The 25,111-nt window shown below is 42.0% G+C and overlaps 1 protein-coding gene across 1 annotated transcript in view; it reads right to left on the bottom strand.

Annotated features, from left to right (window-relative positions):
• Positions 1-252: 252 nt before the first annotated feature.
• The window catches only part of LOC130205434 (5-hydroxytryptamine receptor 2A-like), a 47,268-nt gene continuing 22,409 nt past the window's right edge, over positions 253-25,111 (bottom strand). The window contains exons 2-3 of the mRNA XM_056432808.1: positions 21,457-21,657; positions 253-2,450 (exon numbers count right to left, since the gene is read on the bottom strand). Coding sequence (XP_056288783.1) covers positions 1,588-2,450; positions 21,457-21,657 — 1,064 coding nt within the window. The 3' untranslated portion in view covers positions 253-1,587. The remainder of the gene's footprint in view (positions 2,451-21,456; positions 21,658-25,111) is intronic.

The raw sequence follows: 25,111 nt of genomic DNA on the forward strand, positions 1-25,111 counted from the left end.
ACAAACCTACTGCAACAACAATATACCCCAGACTCCAAAAAGCACTTTCTCTGGAGACTGCATTGATGAAAGCAGGACAGTCTCACCGAAGGTCCACAACGCCACAATTTGCTTTTTGTGCTTTTTGTGTGTCATTTTACGACACGTAGTCTATTCCAACAGCAATGTAAACACGTGTGCGTAAACATGTAGTGTAAAAAGAGAGAGAGACTGTTCATGGTGGAGGAGGACGGGTCAAACAAACAGAGGACTTTCAGCAGCAGAACAATGTTCCTGTCCCAGTGTCGTTGGAGTTATTGTGAACTTACGTTAAAAACGTGTTCTCAATACTTGTGTTTCAAGTGGTTTACGAACTTATTTCAAACCAAGGAGGCTGTTTGTTGAAAAACAAGAAAAGTAAAAAGAGAAGTCAACGTTGAATGATTTGTCGAGAGCCGTTTTACAAATCCAAGTCTACAGGTCTGCGTGCACCTTGTTAATGCATCCGTGGTCCAGGACTACATTCATGCATGAATCCATCTTCTGTCCTTCCTGCAGACGATGCCCTCTTCAGTCTCCTGCATTGGATCCACATTTAAAACAATATTTAAACGCGTGGTAACCAACTGCCCGACCGTTTGTGACAAACCTGTAAAAACTGAAGCAAGAACCGTGATGCTGCCGCAGAACAAAGGACAATTTCCTGCACTGGTGGTCGGAGAATAACACATTGAAGAGTGGGACCTTTACAGTGGAAACAGATGCAGTTAAATCCTCAATTTCCTGCCAATATAATCTCATTTTACAATCTTCATACACATCCATGGAAATAATCGTCGACCGACTTGACCTCAACAATCATTTACATTTATTCACATCTGCACAAAATACAAATATAGAATTATTTCACGTTGTCTCTGTAACAGCATTATCTTGTGAGCATCTGATTTCAGACGTAATATTGATTTGTCCTTGTTATTTTCAACAGAAAATACAGAGGAAGCAGGAGTCTTTTCTCCCTAACCTCTTAGGTCCGGAGTCCCAGTGGGTCGGGCTCATCCGCGACATCACCCCAGCGGAACTTCCGTGACAAATGTTATACATTTTGTTTACCCTTTTGTCCAAGTAATGACACCTTTTTTTCGGTACTGACCTTATGCCCATATGTCTCACATCATTTCTTGTACATGGTCCGTTCTCAGAATGGACGAAATTGATGAATCAAAAAAAAGATGAAGTGAAAAATGTGTTTTCTGAGACCCCCACTGGCAGTGTGGAAGAGGCTCTAAAAGTTTGACATGTTTTATTCCATGAATCAAGCACTGATTGCCTAATTACTTTGAGGCTATCAAAAGGAGTTTTGTTGTTATAAAGAACTCACTAACTTGATTCAGCTGATTCAGACCCTGGTGTTGATGCGTTGATTCAGACTTTAATGTCTTGACAGGTTTGGCAACTCATGACCTCAGTGTTTCTACACATCCTGACTGGGAGGCACTTTGTCTTTGGCCCTTTAAACCTCAAACCCTTTCGCTTTTTGTCAGTATGAAGTCAAAACGTGTTATATAATTCGTGAGCTTCACAGGATCAACTTTGAAGCGGTTTTATTCACACGCAGCTCTCATCCTTGCCTCCGTGACTTCTATCCTTCATGAACTTCTCCGTTTCCCGTCCAGGTAGTGAGAAATCCTTCACTTTGCCACGAGAGTGAGCCACTCCGTTTAGTAACTTCTCGATGTCGCCCAAGGGCATCTGGCTGGAGCTGTAGGCCATCGGCGGGATGGTGTTCACCAGTATGAGCTGGAGAGGCTTCTTCTCCAGCTCGTACTGGCAGCAGACGTAGCGCAGGAATGCTGCCCGGTAGGTTTTGTTGAACAGCGTGTAGACCAGCGGGTTGACCGCCGAGGACAAATATCCGACCCACACGAAAACGTTCAGCAGGCCTCCCATGAGACCAGCGTCGCACACCGCCGGGTCGCACGCCACCACCAGCACGTTGGTGATGAAAAACGGGCACCACATGACCACAAAGAGAAAAAACACGACCCCGAGGACCTTCGTCGCCTTCTGCTCGTTGCTGATGGACTGCATCGTGCGGCGTCCAAAGAGCGAACCAGAAATGCTTCCGCGGGCGCCTCCCTGGCCGCTGCCGCTTCCCCTGCCGCTGGCCTCGCGGCTTATCGAGCGCCTGAAGAGCTTCTCAGAGGACAGCGAGGTCTGCGGCAAGAAGCTCAAGGTGAAAGTCGTGCTCCATTTCGGCCGCGGGACCAGCTGGTCCAGGCAGAGCGTGGCTTCGTTCTGCAGCGCTCTGATGGTCAGGAAGTAGGTGACGACCATGATGGTGAGGGGCACGAAGAAGGCCACGAAGGAGCCGACCAGCACAAAGTTGTTATCCGTCAGCAGGCAGCTGCCATCTTTGAAGACCTTGGAGTGGTCTCTGAGTCCCAGAACAGGAATGGGCATGGAGACCCCTGCAGAGACGAAGGAAGCAGCACAGAGATGAGAACACAATTAGAAACTCAGTGAATGATGTACTTGTGGTTGTCTGTGTGAGAGGAAAGCTGGATTTACTGCAGGGGAAGGATTAGAAACACTCCTACATCAGAATAAATAACGTTTTTTTGACAATTGAAAAGAACAACTTAACCGAATTCAAAGTATTACATATTTTTGAAGGACTTAATATTTAAGTGTTTAGAATCTAAAGACCCTTATTGTGTTGCTGGTGAAGGTTAAAGATGAAAGCACTTTCACACTGGTGCCAATAGACAAACTCAAAAGCTAGACTCTGAACACAGGGCAGCAAGACAATAAAGTTGTTCATGGTAAACAGGCTTCTGTACACAGAAATATAAGCAAGGTCTCAATCACAATTGGAAGTCATAAGGAACAAAAGGCTGGAGGATGAACTGGAAACCAATGAGGTGCTCATAAAGTATAAATACACAAGGGAAGAAGAGTAATGAGGGGCAGATCAAACTAATCGAGCTCTATACCACAACCATACAAGAGCAGGAAGTGAATCATCTGAAAAAAGAGACTACACGAGTCTCCCAAAATGAAACTAATTAGAATGGAAAACTTTAAACGAGGAAAACAGGAGACCGGGATGTGACAGGTACTCATTATTTGAAGAATTCTACATGGTGTGTGTATTTATATTCAACATTATTCATTTAAGTTGATCACATATGAAGATGCTGGGGTTGAGTTTGATAGTCTGATGTGTGTTGTATGTTTTGTTTGTTGATTATGGTTCAATTTTTGTTTTTTTCTTGACGTGTGAAGTCAATATAGAATATGTATTGAGAAATCTAAATCACATTACATTTTTTAAAGTAGCAACAACAATTTTAAATCCATCCGTTAAAAGTAAAAGCCCTGCTGAGAGGATGAACGTGAACACCGATAATAATTATTTCGCTCCATATTTATCAAAGTCCAGATTGTCTTTACAAGTCACTTATCTTACACCTCCAGAGAAAATTAATTTATATCGAGACCTTTCGCTGTCTCAGCAGCACACAGTCGCAAAATCTGGAAGCTTTCTGAACACAAGCTAACTTATTTTTGTAATAAATATGCCCGTGTGAACATCTTTTGTTCGAAAACTCAAACGAAATATGAATTAGTCAAATATAACCCCATCTGCTTTCACAATTCCCACTACGTTCACACAACTTCCAATCAAGGTGGCGGGTTGGGGAGGAGAGGTGACCACGTCCACTTTGCAGACAGGAAGTTTCAAAGTAAAGCGGTAATAACAGTAATACTGCACAGAAGTTCTTTGTCTCCGCATATTCAGGAATAAAAATAACTTTTCTAGCAGTCGATAACCACTTTAGGATGTTTTGTGTAATTGTTACAAATAAAGTACACAGTCTGTCAAACACCAGTAGCCTAAGAGGCTACAGTGATGCAAGCAGCTCCGTGATACTGTATTTATGACAGCAATGCTTCGAGCTAAATGCTAACATTAGCATTCTAACAATTGCCTGCTCATGTTTGGCAGGTGTAATGTTTCACTAATTGTTAATTTCCAAAGTATAGATGTATTTTACTTATTGACAGCCATCTCAGTGCGGCTGAGCCGTTATTAGTCGAATCCAATTCTTGTATTTTTTCCCCCTTGCAACAGCTAACAGCAGGCAGCGCCGGTCCAGTCTGTCTAATATTTCACCAGAGAAGAAGCACGGCTATTCGAAAGTCTCGGTTCCTTTTTAAACCTGTCAAATTGTCCATTAAATCTAAAGCTGGGCGAAAGCTTTTTTCTTCTTCTTCCATTTGGCGGCCTGTCACGGTGTAGGAGGAAAGTGGGAGTTTGGCCTTCACCTCTGCTTGTCAACAGTCTCTCCTCTGTGGGTTGAGTCTGAGGTTTGACCATCAGGAACTGGCCAATCGTCCTCACGCCGCGTTCTCAAATAACTCCTCTAATAAATAGCCGACGAGGGAAGTGAGTGAGAGAGATGCAAATAAAGCCGGGGCGAGGAGGAGGAGGAGGTGGATGAAGAGGCCGAGGAGGTTGGAGATTGACAGACACAGCGAGGGTGGCCAGTAATTGCTGCTGCGTGTCGGGAGCAGTGGGGTGGTTTGACAGAGAAGCCGATGGAGGGATTGAGTCGGATTTCAGTTATTTTAATTTTTACCTTACAGCCATCAAGGTAAAAAAAAAGACATCATGAGTACTGGACATGCTAAGGAGTAAAACAATAACAATGAGTTTACTCCAATCCGAAAGCAGAAGTTTTTTTTTTTTTGCAGCTTCTGTAATGTAATGTTGGCACAGAGCCAGACGGGCATTTTCCACGTGTTTCGAGTCGTTATGCCAGCACACAACATCCTCCAAACTGCAGACACTCAAACTGCTGCACGGCACCTTTAAGAAAAACGACGTCACAAAACCCTTTTGATTGACAGGTGATCTAAGCACCACGGCGATGAGACCCACCAGACCCTGAAGCTCAGGGACAAACCCTTTTCTGGCATCTGCTGTTATTAAAACTCCCCGGTGATAATATTCGGACCAAATGGAGAGCCGCCGCAGGCGACTCATTACAAAATGAGATTTAGAGGGTGAATATGAGCGGTTGTGTGTGTGTTTTAAAAAAGGTACGGGATTCGTTTTCTGACTTATCCCAGTCATATTATTCAGCATTACGGTCTTTAAATGTTTTGTGTGACAGACTGAAGGTGAGAGAGAAAGAGAGAGGGGGAGACTTTACGTGAGTTATATACAAAGAGAGAGAAAATGTCATTACTGTCTGCTTCATATCCAGCAGATCAAGTGTGATTTGTCAAGGTGACACCGTTAATTTAAGTGTCCGGATTCACCGTGTTCCTCAGAACACCCCCACCCCACCCCCACACACACCTGCAGAATCCACCAATCAAAAGCTAGTTCTTTTCAGTTTTCTCTTTCCCCCTGATGGCAAAGTCTCTGCTCTAAATACATGGAATCAGAGACACAAGATACTGGGGGAAAAAAAAAAATGGACAGAAGTGGGCGAGAAGATGAAAGGGTCTCAAGTGAGAGAAAACCGAGGGGAGGGGGGCACTTTAGACACGAAGGAGCTGAGAGAGAGGAGATGGAGACTTTCAGAGTTTCATTTCAGAACACAACAATGGATCTTAAGAGGGGAAAGAAACACAAACAAAATCATTGCTCAAAAAAATTAATTCTGAGAAAATCGTTCTTTTAAGTGCTTTATATTACACTGCAATCATAAAAGCTGTGATTTACTTCAGTTGTCTGTAATTGGTGAGAGTGTGAGGCGAGAGATATGATCATAGAACAGATATTTAGATTCTGGGTGAATATTATATCCAAGAATGTGGTTATCGTTGATATCCATTGTGAGTAAATCAACTCACCCTATAAATCAGATAAATCTGCAGAGAATTAATGAAAAAAAACGTTTCTTCAGCATCAAAGTAATCCAGTGATACACTGCGAACAAACACTGCAAATATCACATTTCTGCATACTTTTCACAGTAGACAGTAGAGCGCTGCAGCGAGGACGTATTTCTTTTGGAGGCAGACCCTGGACAAAAAGCCAATGTACATTGATTTTTCCGGTGGATTTTGGAATATAGCAGACAATAAGCTTTGTGCCAAACAAACCTTTATGAAACACAAAACGTTTTGTTAATCTTCGCAAACACCAGTTTAATGAGTTTTGAAGCGTGAATACGATCGCTCGCGGAGGAAAGCTGCCGTTAGATCAACGACACAACAGTAGACGCATCGAGGCTGTGAAGCCACTCGTTAGCAACCGACAAAGTCACGAGCGCTTTACATCGTAGAACAAGACATTCTCTATCCACCAACCTTATTTTATGCATCAAACCAAAAACCCATTCATTAAAGCCTTCGACATCGGCATGAGGGAACATGAAGTGCACAAATACCAACTGGTCTCTGTCACAAATTCCCCACCTTCCTAGTTAAATTGATCCTGCTTACATGTTTAATTAACTCTCCTGTCATTCCAGATCCTGTCATCCTCACCTCGTTAGTCCCTCATTCCCTTCACCTGGTCCTCACGCCCTTCTCACCTGCCTCTGATCACCTCGTTAGTCCCTCATTCCCTTCACCTGGTCCTCACGCCCTTCTCACCTGCCTCTGATCACCTCGTTAGTCCCTCATTCCCTTCACCTGGTCCTCACGCCCGTCTCACTTGCCTCTGACCACCTCGTTAGTCCCTCATTCCCTTCACCTGGTCCTCACGCCCTTCTCACCTGCCTCTGACCACCTCGTTAGTCCCTCATTCCCTTCACCTGGTCCTCACGCCCTTCTCACCTGCCTCTGATCACCTCGTTAGTCCCTCACGCCCTTCTCACCTGCCTCTGATCACCTCGTTAGTCCCTCATTCCCTTCACCTGGTCCTCACGCCCTTCTCACCTGCAGCCCATCCCCTGATTAGTCCCTCACTATTTAGCTCCCTCACTTCCACTTATCCTCTGCCAAACTTTCCAGCGAATTCCTAGTACTAGTTCTGATCTGCCTGTTACGACCCTGTTTGCCTGTTCACCCGACTTGAGATTTTTGCCTGCCCCTTTTTGGATTTGTTGCCCTGTTTGACGGACCACCCAGTTTTGACCCTGCCTGAAACATTGAGTAAACTGCCTCCTCCTGCATTCCTGTGTTTGTCGTGCTTTTGGGTTCCAGTACTTGTAACCATTACAGTCTCGGGGTTTAAGGAATAAAACGCGACTTCAACGAGACAGCGATGTATTTTGTGACTTTGAACGAGTCATGTTGGTAATAACAGTATTTGAGTGTTTCATCACGTCAGATTGAGAGTTGGTTGAGTCACCCTGCTTGCTGCCGCCAGGTTTCATCTGTAACCTGTGACCCTGCATCTCGACAGAGAGGTTCGGGAGCGTGTCATCCTGTTTGAGCTCGTTGGTCCGCTGGGGGCCCTCCAAAATCAGCTTCTGTGCTTGGGTGGGTAAATGGATGAAATGAGGAATGGTGGAAGCGGTGATTCAGCTGAGAGATCCGGCCCCGAGGGGAAAAACTGTTGATAACAAACCACTGTACAGTTCTGACGGCTCGTTCCTGCTGTGATGCTGTCAGTGATTCGGTCTCTGTGCTCATAAAGATGTTTGTATAAACCGGCTGCATCCTCATTCTCCTAATCCCCCACCCATACCTTCTTCACTGTTATAATAAATTCCTTCATCCATCATACACATTACCATACACTAGTTTTCAAACAAAGAATGTTCTTATTTAATGTCTTTTCTTTTTTTTTTAATTTAAATTTTTCAATAAAGATAAAAACACATACTATACATACAAATGTAATAAAATGATATTCTAGGGTGGAAATCTGGTTCTCTAATGAATATAAAAAGATCTGTATAGGCCCATTTAGTCCATTTCCACTCACTCATCACTTCTACACATCAGTGTGTTTACTAATCGCCTAGAAGACTAATGTCTATTAGAGAACCCGAACAAATTAGAACTTTGGCATAAAACAGTTATGCTGGTGATATAACTATATGCTATATTGCTCTTTGAGCTTAATTGAGAAACTAAGTTTGATGAACTTCATTAATATTAATCATTAATTTGTCAATGTCTTTCATATTTCTATTTTTTATTCAATTTCTTTTTTTTTTATAAGTAAAGAGTTTTTTCATTTTCATTTCAAAAAGAAACTGGATTGTTTTGATGACCCCAAAATTGTAGTGTGTTTTAAGTTTTTACACTTTAGTAGTTCAATATTTTTACCCTACTACAGGATTCTTCGTCAAGTCTCCCGCAGGGCTCTTTCATAAGACAAAGCCCTTTCAATACTTTTTTTTTTTCTTTTAGTTTTAAGTTTTTAATTTTATTTTTTTAATGTCAATTTTTCACTTGAATCCAAAATATCACATTTCTCAGTTAGATTTTACAACCTTTAGACACTAGATTCTTTAGAGGAAATTTCAAATGAGGAAATGTGTACTCATCAATGAGGAAATGTCAATGAGCATGCATGATCACACAGATGGCATCACAGCTTGCAGCTCGGATTCTTCTGGTGCTCCCTGTTTATCAGTTTTGGGTGGGTTTCCGTCAGCGTTTTTTTTGTTTATTTTGGTTGTTGTTTTGCCTTGTTTTTGGATTATTTTTTAGTTGTTAATCTTCTTTTATTTATTATTTAAATGCGTATTATTTATTAAAAAGTTATTATCCGGGGGCCATTTGATTAGATTTTGGGATCAATCAGGTCAAAGGTCAAGGTCATGGAAAGGTCAAAATCTTCTTTTTACCATAGCGCGGTACATTTTTATCCAATTGGCATGCAACTAATGCCAACATGTTAAAAATTCAATGCCCAATCTTGTGATATGCGAAGGTATGCGCTCTACCGAGTGCCCATTCTAGTTATAATTGGTTTATTTAGTTTAACTTTGGCCACCGGCTTCACGTATGTTTCCTCTGAAGCTTCAGGCACACACCAACACACATATATATATATATATATAAATATATATGCACACACACACACACCTGATGCATGTCACTCGGACACTGACAGAGAGAGACGCGTACGCTCAAACGTCCAACGACTCTCCTTGTCCGTTGGTCCTGATGAAGAGGAGATCAGTGTCTGGGTCATAAGGAGGGAAGATGAGAGTAAAGGAATATACACACACACACAGAATGGCCTTCTTTCTTCATGTAACGGCACGTGATGCCACCCTCGTGCTCTGTTGTCTCTGCCAGGCTGTGTAATTATTAGACTGTGGGAGTTCAGATCACAACAGCAGCGCTGGAGGGATTCGAGCTTTAATTCCCGCTAAAAATTTGTTTACTCTCTGCACCGACAGACACAGAGAGCCGGCGCTGGTCTCTTCTGTTGGCTTCTTTCTGTGGGAATCGGCAGATTTTGCTTAATCGTTTTCAGAGCAAATCCACCCGAGACTGTTTACTGTGCTCATCAATACACAGACTGCACGTCAGACACAAATGTCTTGAAGAGCAAGATTATGTGAGATCATTTTGTGATGAATGACGATGTTTTTCTTTCATTCTTGCTTTCGACATTATCTGCGTGGTGAAGGTCGGGGACCGTTTGTTAAGCTCCTCATATTGATGCCACTGATGTCTGTGTGATAAATACACAAAGCTACACACACATACGTATATATGTAAACACAAGATTCTGTGTTGAGACAAATTTAAATGACAAAATAATACAAAGCATATATTAAGCTTTTGTGTGTGAGTCAAAACAGGCAGACTGTGTGTGTGTGTGTATGTATGTGTGTGTGATCCATATCCTCAGACGAATATAGTATGTCCAACAATCTGTCATCTAATGTACATATGTGTATGTCACACACACATACAGTATGTACACACACACGTCTCTTTGGGCTGCTGGTTTTAACACTGTTATAGCAGCACACGCTGCAGTGTGTGTTTTTATTGATTTGAAGAGTCTGACTATTTATTGACAGTGGTGGAAGAATTAATTTAAGTCAAAGTAGAAATACTACAGTCCAAAAATACTCCATGATAAGTAAAATGTAACTAAATCATCATCAGCAAAAAGTACTGTCAAGAATATATGTTTTTCGGATTTTAAATGGTTTCGTTTGGGATATAATGTCCATAACTATGTTTTCAGTGGTGCACCGTCACGATAGATGAGAATGAGCCCTTCATATCTTCAAACTCTTCCTCTAGAGAGGGCCTTTCTTGTTTTTAGTTTTTTGAAACCACCATGGTTTCCCTACAAGAGAGTGATGAGGGGGGATTTAATGAACTCGGGTAAAATGAAGAACGATACCTAAATGGCAGAGAGATGTCTTCCTTCAGACTTCACCAAGCGGAAAAGTGAAAACAAGCCTCGCAGGAAATGGTTTGAAATGAATGTTGTGTGTCAAGAGACGTTTCCACAGCGCTGAATCGATATTTGTCGTCTTCCTGCTCAACGAGCAACGCTGGAAATTCAAACCGTGTTTTCACTTTGTTGTTTATCCCGATACAGACTCAGTTTAGTACTGTTTTCCGCATCCTTACCTTTCTTTTTTTCTTCTCTTTTCACTTTCTCTCTTCTGCGTTTATCCAATTTTTTTAAATAGTTGCAGGACAAATAAAAAAAGAGTGGCAAATATGGGTTGAGGGTTTATATAATATGATCAGTTGCATATAGATATGTATGACAAGTGGTGTGTACAATAATACATCTCAAGTACAGCTTCGTGTATTCAAATCAACATCTTTGATGATGTCCATTTTTTTTACGTGTCCCATTATTTCCCATAACTCAGAAAGCAATGGTGAATACCATCCAAAAAAGGTATTTAGCTCAAAAGCAACGCATTAACCTTCTTTCTGAGAGACACCAGTGCAAACCCCTGAGCATCGAGCTTCAACAACAGCAATAATTAAACCGGGCTCAACCTGCTATCTGCCGAGCCTCCTGAGCGGCTCACAGGAGAAGAATCTAGAAGCAAAGAACGGAGAGAACAAAAGACTGATTTTGAGGCGTCAACAAGAGCCCTACGCTTCAAGCTGTCAAAATGGACTCAAAATATAATGTATCTATAGTGTTGCACAACTTGCTGATTATCCACGTGTTATAGCTCGTCACACATTCAAACCTCTTGCAACATTATTAGATCAAGAAGAATGAATGTTGTGGGAACCAGTCGTATTGGTTCTGGTTAACTGGAATAATATTACTTTTTATAAGAAAATTCTGCATGATTTTCTGGAGTTGCTGTTGTCGCATTAAACTATGTGAAAAGGAAGTGAAGCCATATATTATGTCCGTGTTTGTGTGTTTCAGGCTGTTTGGTACAGAGAAAAGCATTTGTGAAGAAACACATGAGCGTTTCAGTGGGGATTATGTTATAACACACACACAGATTCCTGGACTTCTAACTTTGTGAGACATCTCCGAAGTCTCATTATAACCTGATCTTTAAGACCAAATCTGAATCCTCAAAAGTTGAATTCAAGACAGATGTCCTCTGTTTTCCTAAAAATGTCCTCTCTCTGAAGGTCTAGAATTCAAATCGGTCCTCATAAAGATACAAAACCACAAAGTGAACACTCACACATTACCAGCGTGCATTCATGCGTGCCAGTGTGTGCATGTGCACCCCGTCTCCTGCTCCGTGAACACTGGACTGTGTAAGTCCCCGACATGGCATCAGCGCGGGAACCGGCTTGACTAAACGCCACCGCACGGCCACGATGCAACATCGGCGCTCCTTTCTCATCCTCCTCGCGACAAACCCGAGGAGGAAACCAAAGCTGTGTGTGTGAATACAAATTAAAAATGAACCCATAATCTCATTGGGCTTGTGGGTGGCATAGCGCATCGCAGAGGCGGGTTGTGACGCCGCCCGCCACCTCCCCGCCACCCGCCACGCCGACATCATGTTTCTAAACTCGTCCTCCTGTCGACTCTGTGCAACTTCGGCTCGGATGCGTTTAAACATTTTTTTTTTTAGCTTTAGCCTTTAGGTGTTTACACATGTGAAAAAACCCCACAAAGAATCTGCCGTGAAACTCCGCGAGAGGGTCGAACAAAGCGCTCACATCGATTTAGAGAGAGAAGGAGATGAAATGAAATTGTCCGAGTTACTCTGATAAAATATCAAAACTCAGACTGAGCGCTCTGTGAGGAACACACTGCTGTTTTTACTATTTATCTACTCACTATCCTCTTCACTGCGGAGAGTTTCACAAAGGCAACGTTCACTTTTTTGATCGGTCAACTTAAAGTCAGAGCACAGAACAGTCCTTTCTCATTCATGTCGCCATGTCGTCATACAGTCGTGTTAGGAACTGTTTCAAAAGAGAACTACACTGATTTTACGTTCAGATCAGTTTACCCATTATGGTCAGCGCTCAAGAATATTTCTACTTTTTCTTCGTAAAATATCTGTGACATGTTTTGCGTGAATTTTTTAAACTTAAAATTAAGTAAGGGTGTTAGCAATGAAATCAAAGTATCCAAATGTTATACTGTTGGATTCAAATTGTTTATCACTTTAATCGTGCAGTTGTTTAATCACAGTTGGATAGATACTTTGAAAAATAATTCACCAATCAATAATGTATTGATATTTTGTATTAATAATCTGCAAAGGAGTAGAAACAAAAGTATTTACTGAATGTGAATAATAATGTTGAACATTGAAAAGCTGATTAAATGTAAAGATTTAAGAAAAGGTAAACATGTTTATTAGGTATTTTTCTCTTGATATGTTTGACCTTTGCACTCAAGTTCTTTGTTTGATGCAATGTTACTAAATAGATTGGATGGTTGAACAATGTAAATTATATAGGAAAATACCACTGAGGTATGTTGTTCTCTGCTGATGAATGTGCAGCATCTCCTTCTGGACTGTACCACAGTTCACTTGGAGTTGATCTCAGATCAGATGTTCAGATGGAGACAGTTCCCGGGTCAGCATCTGCGTTTGATTAAAAAATAAAATACTTTGAATCCAGTACGACGCAATACATTCTCGGGGTTATAGCGTCCATCGTGATATCACTTTTGTCACAAAACTGAAGGTTTCTCTTTGTGCACTGATCACAGTTAACCGCACATTCATGAATACAAGATGAGTTCCCGGCTGAATGCTAAACAGGCTAATGTTACATCACCAAAACAAACTGCTATGTCCCCGACTCATTTATTCTTGTAGACTCTTGTTAAGTCCCTTTTTCAATCCAGGAGACACAAACAAAAACAAAGGTTCTCTGTGAAGTTGGAGAGGTTGGGACGGTTGTGGTTGTGCCAAACAAATAGAAATGAAAATAACAAAACTAAGCTTGGCTAACAAACAGAAACAAACAAAAAGGCTTCACATGCTTCTCTAACAATGTTCTACCAAAACAGATACAGTGGGAGAACCAACCAATAACCGAGTGTTTCTTTCTAGACACAAAGTTCATACGTAACTGCACAAATGTACAGGGTACCCCAACCTTACGGACTGTCCTGTCATGTGACCAACCCATCATTGCCATAGACGACAACATCGTCTAGATACGCTCTACAGTTGGGAACATCTCCATTGCTGTATTTATTAACCTTTGAAAAAGTAACAAATGAGTTTCATAACATCAGTACTTTGGTCGTCATGGAGATGAGACATGAGTGGGGCAATTGGGACAAAACCTGTCGAGCCCCCAGGGGTGTAGGACTACGCATCACCACCAGGAGAGCTCACTGTGGAAACGGCTGCCACAGGTGAGAGACGTTGACTCCTGGGCCTCGGATGACCTGGATGAACCTCCGAAGTGGTCAGTGACAATGTGGTGGCGCCTATCTTGGTGACCTCTGCCTTCCGTGCCAAGGTGGATACGATTATATCACTAATCGACATCTTTGAAGAGTGCAGGAGTGAACCCTCGTTCTTAAAGTTCTACCAACTCGTTGAGTGTTGCACTTAACTTGAGGCAGCTTTGCGTTTCGCACATAACTTAATACGTAACAAACTAAATTTCCTTTAAACATGGAGGTTTGTTTTATAAAGTTTATTCCCTGTAACAAGGAGAAACTGACACGTACAATCCTCAAACTAGAGGGTTACGTAGAGTCCCATCGGAGTATTGTTATTGTGTTTTGTGTTTCATATTTATTTTCATTGATGCTCTGATGTGCACCGCTGTTGTAATTTTTGAAATTTCTCCACTGTGGGACAAATAAAGGAATATCATATCATGTCAAACAGCTGTGTTCCATTTCCCAGGCTGCTTTTCTATTGGGCTGCTAAATGTCACTGTTAGTGACTTCATTTTCACTGCATGGTGTTATTTCCGGATCAGGGAAAATTCTGCCTCCTGGGGTAAATGCCCAGAAAAGGGAATACATACAATAAAATCTAATCAGCCAGATCAATATAGCTGTGTCATCTTTGAATCTGTCACAGCAATCAAATGCCCTGGATTTATGTTGTCTGCTCTGCATGAGAGGCTTAAAGAATCACGCACAATTGACAATATACCACTATATCCGTAATCATCGGGTTAAAAGATCTTGAATGAAGGAATTTGGCTTCATGTTAAGTCGTCAATATTTGTTTATTTTCAGGCACTCAGATTATTTTGTTAGATATATCTGTACTTTCAAAAACGCCATTGTAGGAAGTTGTAGCTCAAACTTGGATGTTGACGTGAAATGACGATAATTGTATGAGCCAAAATTCAGCTAAATTTGTCAGATGGTTGTTTCTATATTATCATATATATTTAAGGTGAGATGGAGCTTTATTGATCTCGCAGGTGAATGTGCAACACTTGCAAATAGGAAAGACTGTAAACAAAATATGAAATATCAATAAGATGAAAATCCCAAATATGAATACTTATATAAATATATATATAATATAATATATAAATTTGAGTCATTCTTATGTCTTGTTTTCGTGTCCTTTTGACCCCATTATGTTTTTCAGGTGGTTGGATGTGTCCAGCAGGGCTGATAAACACTGAAACGTATCTCCGGATCTCAGATGAATTAATGCATTCATTTATCTGCAATGATGAGCGAATCCCAGCTATCGTGATTTTGATCTGGATGAGGAAGGAAGGCTAAATCAGCTCTGCAGCTCCGGCAGGACTCGGTCATCAGCACCCATGCAGTGCAGAATGACAGCGCTAATGAAGTGGAGGCAACAGGAAGCCAACACAGACCTCGGGGCCGCCGAGGAGCTCGGAGGCATCAAGGCGAGGCTGTACACTCACTCCAAATGAGTTAATGCCTCTGGTTTTGGTCAATACAGTTTGTAGAAAGACACAATACGTGGAAGAAGGGTTATCTAGTTTAATGAAAAAAGGAAGTGCAGTGGAGTCGTCTCTTCAGTCTGAAAGGTCAAGCTCTCCCTTCCTTCAGCCACCTGCCCCTCTTATGAGGATCTGCTATTGAACTCTTCACACCATTGTGTCTTTGAAGCCGTTCAATTGGACTTATTGTCGTGGCCATATCGACAGTCGTCAGTGGATTCTTTATAATCCCACATTTAGTTCTTACAGTGTTCATTTGTTGGAATCGGTAGGAAGAGGGTTTCAAGTTTCAAATGATTTAAAGCTTGAAAACAAACCTCAGGCTGGAATTGTATTTCTGCAAAGATGCATGTCAACAAATGTGGAGACCAAAGTGAAGAAAGGTGCTATGGATAACCGTAAAGACACTCAAGTAAACACTGACTTAACGTGCCCCACGTGTTCATACACTTCCATAAATCACTAAAACTGACTTTCACATTGTATTTACTCTTACTCGTTATTTAAAATGTCAGTTTATGAATGCTTAGTTTTTCATGTTTCATAACTTTGTTAACACAAGAGCAAATCCTTCCAGTGTAACCGTCTGTCTGATCAACAGCTTGACCTTTTGAACTTACAACAAACTTCCATAATGCAACACTTTTTGTAGGAGCTGGTGTTACTCCTATATAATTGTCTTTAAATGTAAGACAACCCTACTTTTTTTCCCGAACAAAATATCATCTTGTATTTGGGATAATAATATAATATACACTTTTATTAATCCCCAAGGGGAAATTAGTTCTCTGCATTTAACCCATCCTTAGTTATTAAGGAGCAGTGGGCTGCAGTGATGCCCCCGGGAAGCAACTGGGGGTTCAGTGCCTTGCTCAAGGACACTTCTACTTGCAACTAATGGGGAGAGCGGGGATCGAACCGACACCTTGGGGTTGCAGGACGGCCCTCTTACCCCACTGAGCTACAGCCGCCCCCAATTATATGATGCTTTGTATAACTGTGGGTGTAGCAGCACACTAACGTTTATTTCCTGAACTACCTTATTGACTTTGCACCATTCATTTGCTCATAGATAATGACCTATGATAATTATTTTGACCATACAGGTGATCCAAAAGTTACTGCGTTCACACCAAAAGCGTATAGAATTCGTTGTGCGAGTAGATTCCATGCAGTTAATGCACAGACGCGAATGGTTGCAAATAAAGCAAATTTCCGCCTGGCGACGCAAATAAAACAAGTAGTGCAAAGTGAAAACATTTGCCACATTCGCTAAAGTCTAAATATAAAAATTAAAAAACGGCCGACATTGAGCTGTAAAAAAAACAATTGAGTTGAGATGCTCCACCGTCATCGCTGACATTGTGCCGTCGTTAAATCAAACTGGCTGCTGCTGCTCGAGCAGCGCTGGAAGCGGCAGCTATCCAGACGTAGTCGGGGAACTTCACCGAGCTGTGTGTGAAGAATATGGATCACAACTGAAATGAGGAATGGAATGAGAATGAACACGCATCACAACTTGTTACGATCGGGACGTGAGGGGAGAGCTGTGCCGACAGGTGTGTCGTGGGAAGTGGGTACGCTGGCGTACGCTTGCTGCCACTCCTCTTGACACTTTGTTACCACTTGTGTGATTCATGTGACTTCTAAAAGCCATTTTATTACCTTCGCATTGAAAATGCGGAAGGTTATGTTTTGATCGCCGTGTATTTATTTATTTGTATGCGTGTTATTCGCATAACACAAAAAGTATTAAACCGAATCGCATGAAATTCGGTGGGATGATTGGTTATTATCCGGGGACCATTTGATTAGATTTTGGGATTAATCGGGTCAAAGGTCAAGGTAATGAAAAGGTAAAAATCTTCTTTTTACCATAGCACCGCAAATTTGTATCCAATTGGCATGCAACTAATGCCAAAATGTTCATAATTCAATGCCCAAAGTTGTGATATGCGAAGGTATGCGCTCTACCGAGTGCCCGTTCTAATTCATTCAACCTTGTTTTAGTTGTTTATGTACGGTGGTTGTCCCCTGAGTTGTAATATGACAGACTTTTTTGCCTACCTCCCTGAGTTGTAATGCGATCTGGATTAATTCGAGAGCCTGTGTTGGAGTACAATAGGAATACGCCGGACTTTGGATTGATCAGTGAAGGAGAGCCCATCTGCTCTACTGGGGTCCTTGTTCTGTGATGACTATTGGTGTGTTTTGCACCAGCTGGAGCTGGGCTTGGCCGGCCTGTGGTCGTCTTGTGTTCTGTTTTTGACATCGATGCTGGCAATGATTTCACACACAGACAGCCCGCTGTCAAGTCGAGTGTGGGATTTTGAAAAACAGAGGGAAGCTCTGAGAAATAGAAGCCCACTGGGGGGAAGGCCTTGGTGCAGAAGATGACCATGTAGGGTGGGGGTCAGAAGGACACTTTTAGCCCTAACTGACGTGGCCGGCCTATAGATTGTGACCTTAAACGGCCCTTCCTTCTCCCTATATAACTGGTAGCAGAATGTCACATCTTTGGACTTTCGCAATCTGGCTCCTGAAAGTCCCCAGTCGTTCTAGGCGTCTGTTGTTGACCTGTATCTTGTAGAATAAACTTTGTATTCCTATCAAGTGCTGAGTCGCTCGAACTTTCCTTCTTCATCATCATTTCTTCAATCTTCCACGGTCGACAAGAAGATACTACATATTTGGTATCACGAGAATATACTACATATTTAGTGTCACGAAAAGGATCGAGAATATACTCCAGGAACTTGCAGAGACTTCCACCCACAGCTCTGTCTCCTACCACCATGGAGCTGCTAAACACACAATCCCTCACTCATAAATCCCTCCTCATCTGCACTGGGCTGAACTAAAACAGTCTCCTCAAATACAAATCTCCATACTCCATGTCAGTGCTTTTCATATACCGTCCTCCAAAACCAAACCCATCTTTTCTACCTGAGATAAGTGATCTCCTTACCTCACTCTGCACTAACATTGTCATTGTTGGCGATTTATATATCAATGTCGACAACTCCTCCCTCCAGATTTAGATGGAGTAAAGCCACGCTCTCTCTCTGGTGCGAATAAACCACAAATATTCGGGCAAGTAAACTCACTTCAAGTTTTGGTGTGATTACAGCATTACAGATAGTCAGATCTAGAAGAAACATTAACGGAATAAAATGACCTGGGTGCCAATCGTTCTGAGGATGATGCCATAACAAGCATCTAAATGTCCGTGTGTGTGAATAAGAAGCTGACTGGCAGTGTGGTTAGGCTCAGCTGCAGAGTGGATGCAGCAGGGATGGTTCAGGGAACAGTGCAGGGGTGCAATCAGCCTCAGCTGGGTCAATTGTTTTTGTTTGGTGTCTCTTCCCGATAAGAACAGGAGTAGCTAGGGAACGAATGAGAGCGGGAAGCGGATGCTGGCGGAGCGTTTGGGAAGATGAAACCTGACTGACTACTGACTAAAACCAGTAAATTGCAAGATCCCGTGTGTTACTGACTTTTGTAAAATAAAGAAGGGGAAAGAAAGAACAGCAATGTTGTGTTTTCGCCTTTCTTTTCCCGATGTTCTTCACTTCTATCATTAGGACTATTCAGGAATATGTCTTTCATGATGATGCTTTTGTGCAGCCAGATTTGTTATTTGACAACAAAAAATGACGTGACATTTTAGTCCGTGACAGCTGTATCTTAACAAATTAATTTGTTGGTGTAATTCCAGCAGCCTGAAGGACGGAAAACATTCTCTTGATGTGTCAGACAAAGCAAACTAAAAGGACAGGAGTGGCTTTCTGAAGCTGACAGGTCCCTCAGTTCATGATGAAGTATTGATCTTGTCCAAAACCCGTAAATAAATTGTTGCTCTTTTTATAAAAATCAAAATCAATACATCTTAAAATGTTAACAATAACTCTGGTGTCCTCCCTCCTGCAAAGCTGTGGTGAAGTTACACAAAGGGACATCCTTCTACTCCTTTTCACATAGTTTCATTTAATATTTTGTATATATTCTTCGCTTTCTTACAGAACATTAGATTCAAGGTAAGTACTGTATGTTGTCTCTCTGTGGTTGTTTTTACCCCCCTCTGGTCATTAGTGAATCTTCATGGTTGTTTTGTATTCATTTTTCGATACGGGGGTCGACCTCACAAGCTAATAGTGCCAATCTAGATCTACAGCACCCTAATGGACAGACCACAGAAAGAAAGGTTTGGGGTCAAGATGGACAGCAGAAAAGTACAGATTAGGGTCCTGTGTAGACCGCAGAAAAGGAGAGGGTGGATCAGAACTACTACTGTAAAAGATAGGAGAGTTTTAAGATTCATTCATTAGAAAACTAGAATAAGATTGGGCATTGAATTATGAACAATTGGACACAAATTTTAACCTTTCCATGAAACAATCATCCCACCAAATAACTAGTTGTGATTGAACAAGACTGTAAAGAGTGTCTTCCTTACTGAACTTCAGCTTGAGCTTCATTGAAGTCGAGCTGTAAAGCTCCTGCCATTCATTTATTCAATAACAATGCAAGAGCTGGGCTCAGTGCCCCCTGGATAGAAATGAACATTTCCAACATTTCTCATTTTAATGACCTTAGTGTGAGAGCACATTGACTAGCAAACATATCAATTAGGAAAAGGGCAAAGCTTTTTGATAATTTAGCTTCAAATAAATCATAACTGATGTTTTTTTTGTTGCAGATTGCTAACAGAAATGTTATCAGCTGAAACTGAAACACATTTTCTTTTTCCTCCTTTGCATTAATAATGGCCGTGCAGAGCTAATGTGCACTCTGCTGCTCTTTCCTCCTACGACCTCCTTTGTCTGCAGCCCCATCATTACATTTCATAGAGCCATTGACTTGAGCAGCTGGATACCAACCGGCAGGCAGAAGCCAAATATCAGGACCTGCTTGTTCCCTCATCTCCATGAAAATGATATGGAGTCATAAACCTCACGGCCAAATTGCATTTAATGCTACCGCCCTCCTGTTCTCATTGTGAGTGGATTCGCCCTCTCTCCGCTCTCCTTTTGTTTGGAACTGTTGCTTCTCCACGAAAAATTATGCACTTTTTTCCCCCATTGCATTTCTGAGTAATTGTGTCCATCTGCAAAGAGGAGAGTGACAATGAACACAGACATACGTCAGAGATGGACTGTTTCATCCTTGACCATGAAACACAGAAATAACTGTCATGGTTTGGTGAATTCACAATATCTTGGATCTTGGATGTGTAGTACATTACTTCTGCTATTATCTCAAACCGCCAAACTTAGATTGTTTTAACCAAATCCTTTTCTATTTTTTGTAATACATTTGAGTTCGCTGAGCTACTTCACAACATATCTAAGTTTCCCATTAAGTTACAAGTACACCGAGGTGGCTTCACTGCTGTATACTTAAAGGGTGGATCCAGTCATTTTGTTAAAGGTTTTATATTGATCTGTAGAATACCCAGATGTGTCTATGTAATTAAATCCGAACATTTAAAATGGCATTGTATATCCGTTTTAAAATCAAAATTATATTTTCCCAAGCCTTCTAAAAACCTTTTTACACATAACTTGTCATATGGTTTTGCATGATGACATTCTATTTCTACACACATATCCTTATCCAAAATCACTATATTAGATGATGGTGATGCTCCCAGTTTGGAGAAGCAGACAGTAATTACCAGGATGAGAGCTAAGTAATGTTCTGATGGGGATCTAAGGCCGTGATATCCGTCTCTTCAAAGCCACAACACACAATTGACAAATAGTCATTTCATTTTGCAGACACAATTACTGTCAGATGGCCATCACTAAGGCTAAACAACTGAGATTACATAATGTTCTTGAATATAAGATGATTATAAAATAGCCTTCTCTCAGCAAGGGGTAAAATACACATTATAAATCAACTTGAGGGAACTTGATCACCTGGGAAAATGAAGGCTACAACCAACCCATAATGCAACATGTTCAGTCGGGGCTGTCGTCTCACCCTAAGGCTCACTATTCAAATTTAAAATCTGATCTTTGAATATACAATTCTCTCTTCCTCAAACATGATACAAGCCCACTCTTTCAAACACGACTTTCAGAACACACTTTACTTTTGGTGTCGTAACACAACTTCAACGGCCGTAAAAATAGCACCTCGTGTTTGAATATTAAGCTATATTTAAAAACTGTGGGAGGATTTTAGGCAAATCTCAGAGCTTTAACTTCTTACCCACTGAAATCGTCCACACTGCCATGATCTTGATGCGGGCCTTGGTGTGGGAGTTTAAGCGGCTGTGGTGGATCGGGTTGCGTATGCCGATGTAGCGATCCAGAGAGATGGCGCAGAGGTGCATGATGGACGCCGTGGAGAACAGGACGTCCAGGTAGATCCAGATGGGACAAAGGTCAGAGGGCAACGGCCACCCATAATCTGCAGAGGAAAGGGACGAGTGGATGGATGGAAAGATGAAAAGGAAGAGAGAAGTTGAATTATTTTCGTGTAAAAAAAGTTGAGTTTTGCTTGCCTGAGATTGAAAAGTTGACAGTGCGAACATCAGCAATATTTAAAAAAACATAAAAATTCTGACAATTATTTAAAATGAAACCCAGCCGATCGTAACTGTTGAAAAGTTGCAACGTGAGACGTTTTCACGTGAAAAGATTACTTAAGTTATAAAAGTGATTGACGATTAATTTAATGTCAGTGGACATGCTTTGTCTGTTTTGTGTGCAAAAAACATCAATCTGTACGGGGACTGAAGCGTGAAAAGAATAAACCAAATGTACGTTGTTGTCATCGCAACTGGAAAAGTCAGTGTGAAAACGACACGTAGCAGATCTATCGGCCCGTCTGAAAAAGTCATCCAGTTACTTCCTGCGTGTCGTATAATGACGCTCTGGAGCGGCATTTGTTTCGGTTCACTGAATTTGTTTTAATATATAACTGGACTCAGTATTCAAAAGCAGGGGCGGGACCATAGTGCTGCTACTCATGGACCCGTTGCCCGGCTGTTGCCTCTGAAACGCTCAGAACACAGTGACCACTCGGTGTAAATGGAGTCATAAAGAGGGAACATTGCTGAAGGCCTAGAGCACACGCTCCAGATACATGCGTGTCTGAGGCTGGAAACACATAACCTTAACATACAGTATCTAACCCCCCCACACACACACACACACACACATGCCTCATTGCCACCCACGGATGCCATCTCTATATTTAGTCTTGTAAATTGGTCTTTAAACCACTCAGCCGCAGATGGAATTGACATTGTACAATAGTAGGATTATTAACGGGAATGGAGGCAGATTATATACACATCAAAATAAGTTCATTTGTAAAGGCCATTTCATGCTTGGCAGTTCAAAGATGCAGAGCATACAACAAATCTGAAGGAGGGCAAGAACATTCATTTATAAAAAATTGTTTTTTTCATTCAACAAGTTTAAAACGAATGAGGATGTTTATATCTACCTGGCCTACAGCGGAAACATATGTCTAGGGATTGATATCTTCTTTCGGTCTTTCTCTCTAGATGGGTTTAAAAAAGCTTCTTCATCCTCTGTATGGATGTCTCTGTCCCCATATAACTACCCAACTGACGGCATCATCACACACTGTGACACAGATCCTACACAGCTGCTCTGAACTCCACCTGTTCAGGTGTATCCCCAGGACATGTCCTCCTCCCTCTGTGGTTTTGGAATTTCAAGTCAAGAAAAAGGACCTTGAAAATATTTTCTACATCACCCCATCTACTTCCACCTTTCTTGTCTAATAGACCTAATAGATGAGGAACTAGAACGGGCACTCGGTAGAGCGCATACCTTCGCATATCACAAGATTGGGCATTGAATTATGAACATTTTGGCATTAGTTGCATGCCAAGTGGATGAAAATTGACCGTGCTATGGTAAAAAGAAGATTTCGACCTTTTCATGACCTTGACCTTTGACCCGATTGATCCCAAAATCTAATCAAATGGTCCCCGGATAATAACCAATCATCCCACCAAATGTCATGCGATTCGGTTTAAAACTTTTTGTGTTATGCGAGTAACACGCATACAAATAAATAAATAAGTAAATAAATAAATAAATGGCGATCAAAACATAACCTTACGCATTTTCAATGCGTAAGGTAATAATGGAACCATCCATCCGGGGTCCGGTCACGGTGGCAGCAACGTAGTCCAGACGTCCCTCTGTTCAGCAACATTCTCCAGTTCAGGAGGTGTTCCCAGGCCAGGTGAGATGTACAATCCCTCCAGGGTGCTCTTGGTCTATCTTGGGGCCTCGTATCGGTTGAACATGCCCTGAAAACCTTAAAAAAAAGGCGTCCAGGAGGATCCTGACCAGGCGTTGAACCACATTTCTTTCGGCTTTACTCCGAGCCCTCTCCGGATGTCTGCAGAGGAAAATCATTTCTGCCGCTCGTATCTGTGACTCGTTCTTTCGATCAGTGGCCAAAGCTCACGGGCTTTGGGAATAAGAAACCCATCTTCATTTTTCCTTAAAAATAAAAAGACAGAGCATCCACATCATGTTCAGGGTCAGGATAAAACATCTACTCTTCCTCCGCTTTCATTCTCTGTTGTCACCTCCACGTTACAGGTGACGGACACCCTGATGAAGGCTTTTATTATTTAGGAGATGACTCATCCATGTCTCCATACTCACTGCCAGACTCTCATCCTCCTCTTCATTCAGACGCACAAACAGCCTTTTCCATCTCCTTCTTTCAGTGCCCTCTATTTCTCCTGAATTAAACACGTGGTCGACAACCTCCCAAAATCGAGGTGGCCATTGCTCTCCACCGACTGCACGACCCAGGGCATGATGGGAAATACTTGGCCGTCGCCAGATCAGAGAGCTGATTGGCTCTCAGATTATACACTTTGTTTAGTATACAATCATTATTTTCTGTGTAGTTGTAATATTAACACTAGCTTGTTTGCTATAAGTGTCATGTTTAATCAAAAAACACTTATTGTGTGATTGATAATACAGGTTATTTATACAAGACAAGAGCACATCTCCTAAATGTGTAACACCCTGTTCTGTTTCTCCTGTGTTCCGTGTCTCCTATGTCTCCTCTGTGTCTTCTCTGTCTTGATTGTTTAATTCCCTGCACCTGCCCTCAGCCACTCTTGTCTCGTTACTGTCTGATGTCGTACACCTGTGTTTCCCCCCCTATAGATTGTGTCAGTCTTTCCCTTGTCTGCTGTCGGATTGTCGTCTCTAGTTCCGTGTCTTTTCCCGTCGTCCTGTCTGTCGTATCTGATCCTCTGCCTGCTCCTTTTGGACCTTGTTTTTTCGTAAACTGTTTTGCCTCATTAAAGAGTGCTTTTTAAAATTATTTATATTGCGTCCAGCCTGTCTCTCTGCGCCTGAGCCTCACCCCGTCACAAAGACCTGACAAAATGGACTTTTACAGAACTTAGTTTGGGAACAATGACCACGTCCCGAACGTAGCTCATCCCCTGCGCACTAAGCATTTAAACCCAGCACACCTGCCCATCTCCCCGTGACTCTGTCTCTACAGCCCGCCCCCCCCCCCCCAACCCCATTGTTTAAAACCTACCATCCTCTCTCCCTCACAGAAACGGGGGATCAAGCTCTCCGAAGCTCCAAGAAGAGACAACCCCCACCCACGAGTCTCTACTCCCCGTTCCCACCAGCACACTCCGCCTACCTTCTCCCTCTCTCTCACCCGTCCACCCCCTCTACCCCCCCCTTACATCCCCTCATCCCTTCCCCTCGACCCCTTTTCTTTCTATCGCAATAAACCGTTCAAACTCATATCGCTACCAGCGTGGTCATTGTTAGTGAATTCTTTGATGGAAGGATGTTCTCAGACTTGGAACACTTGTTGTAAAGGGACA

The sequence above is a fragment of the Pseudoliparis swirei genome, chromosome 2 (genome assembly GCF_029220125.1).
Source record: "Pseudoliparis swirei isolate HS2019 ecotype Mariana Trench chromosome 2, NWPU_hadal_v1, whole genome shotgun sequence".
Taxonomy (NCBI): Eukaryota; Metazoa; Chordata; class Actinopteri; order Perciformes; family Liparidae; genus Pseudoliparis; species Pseudoliparis swirei.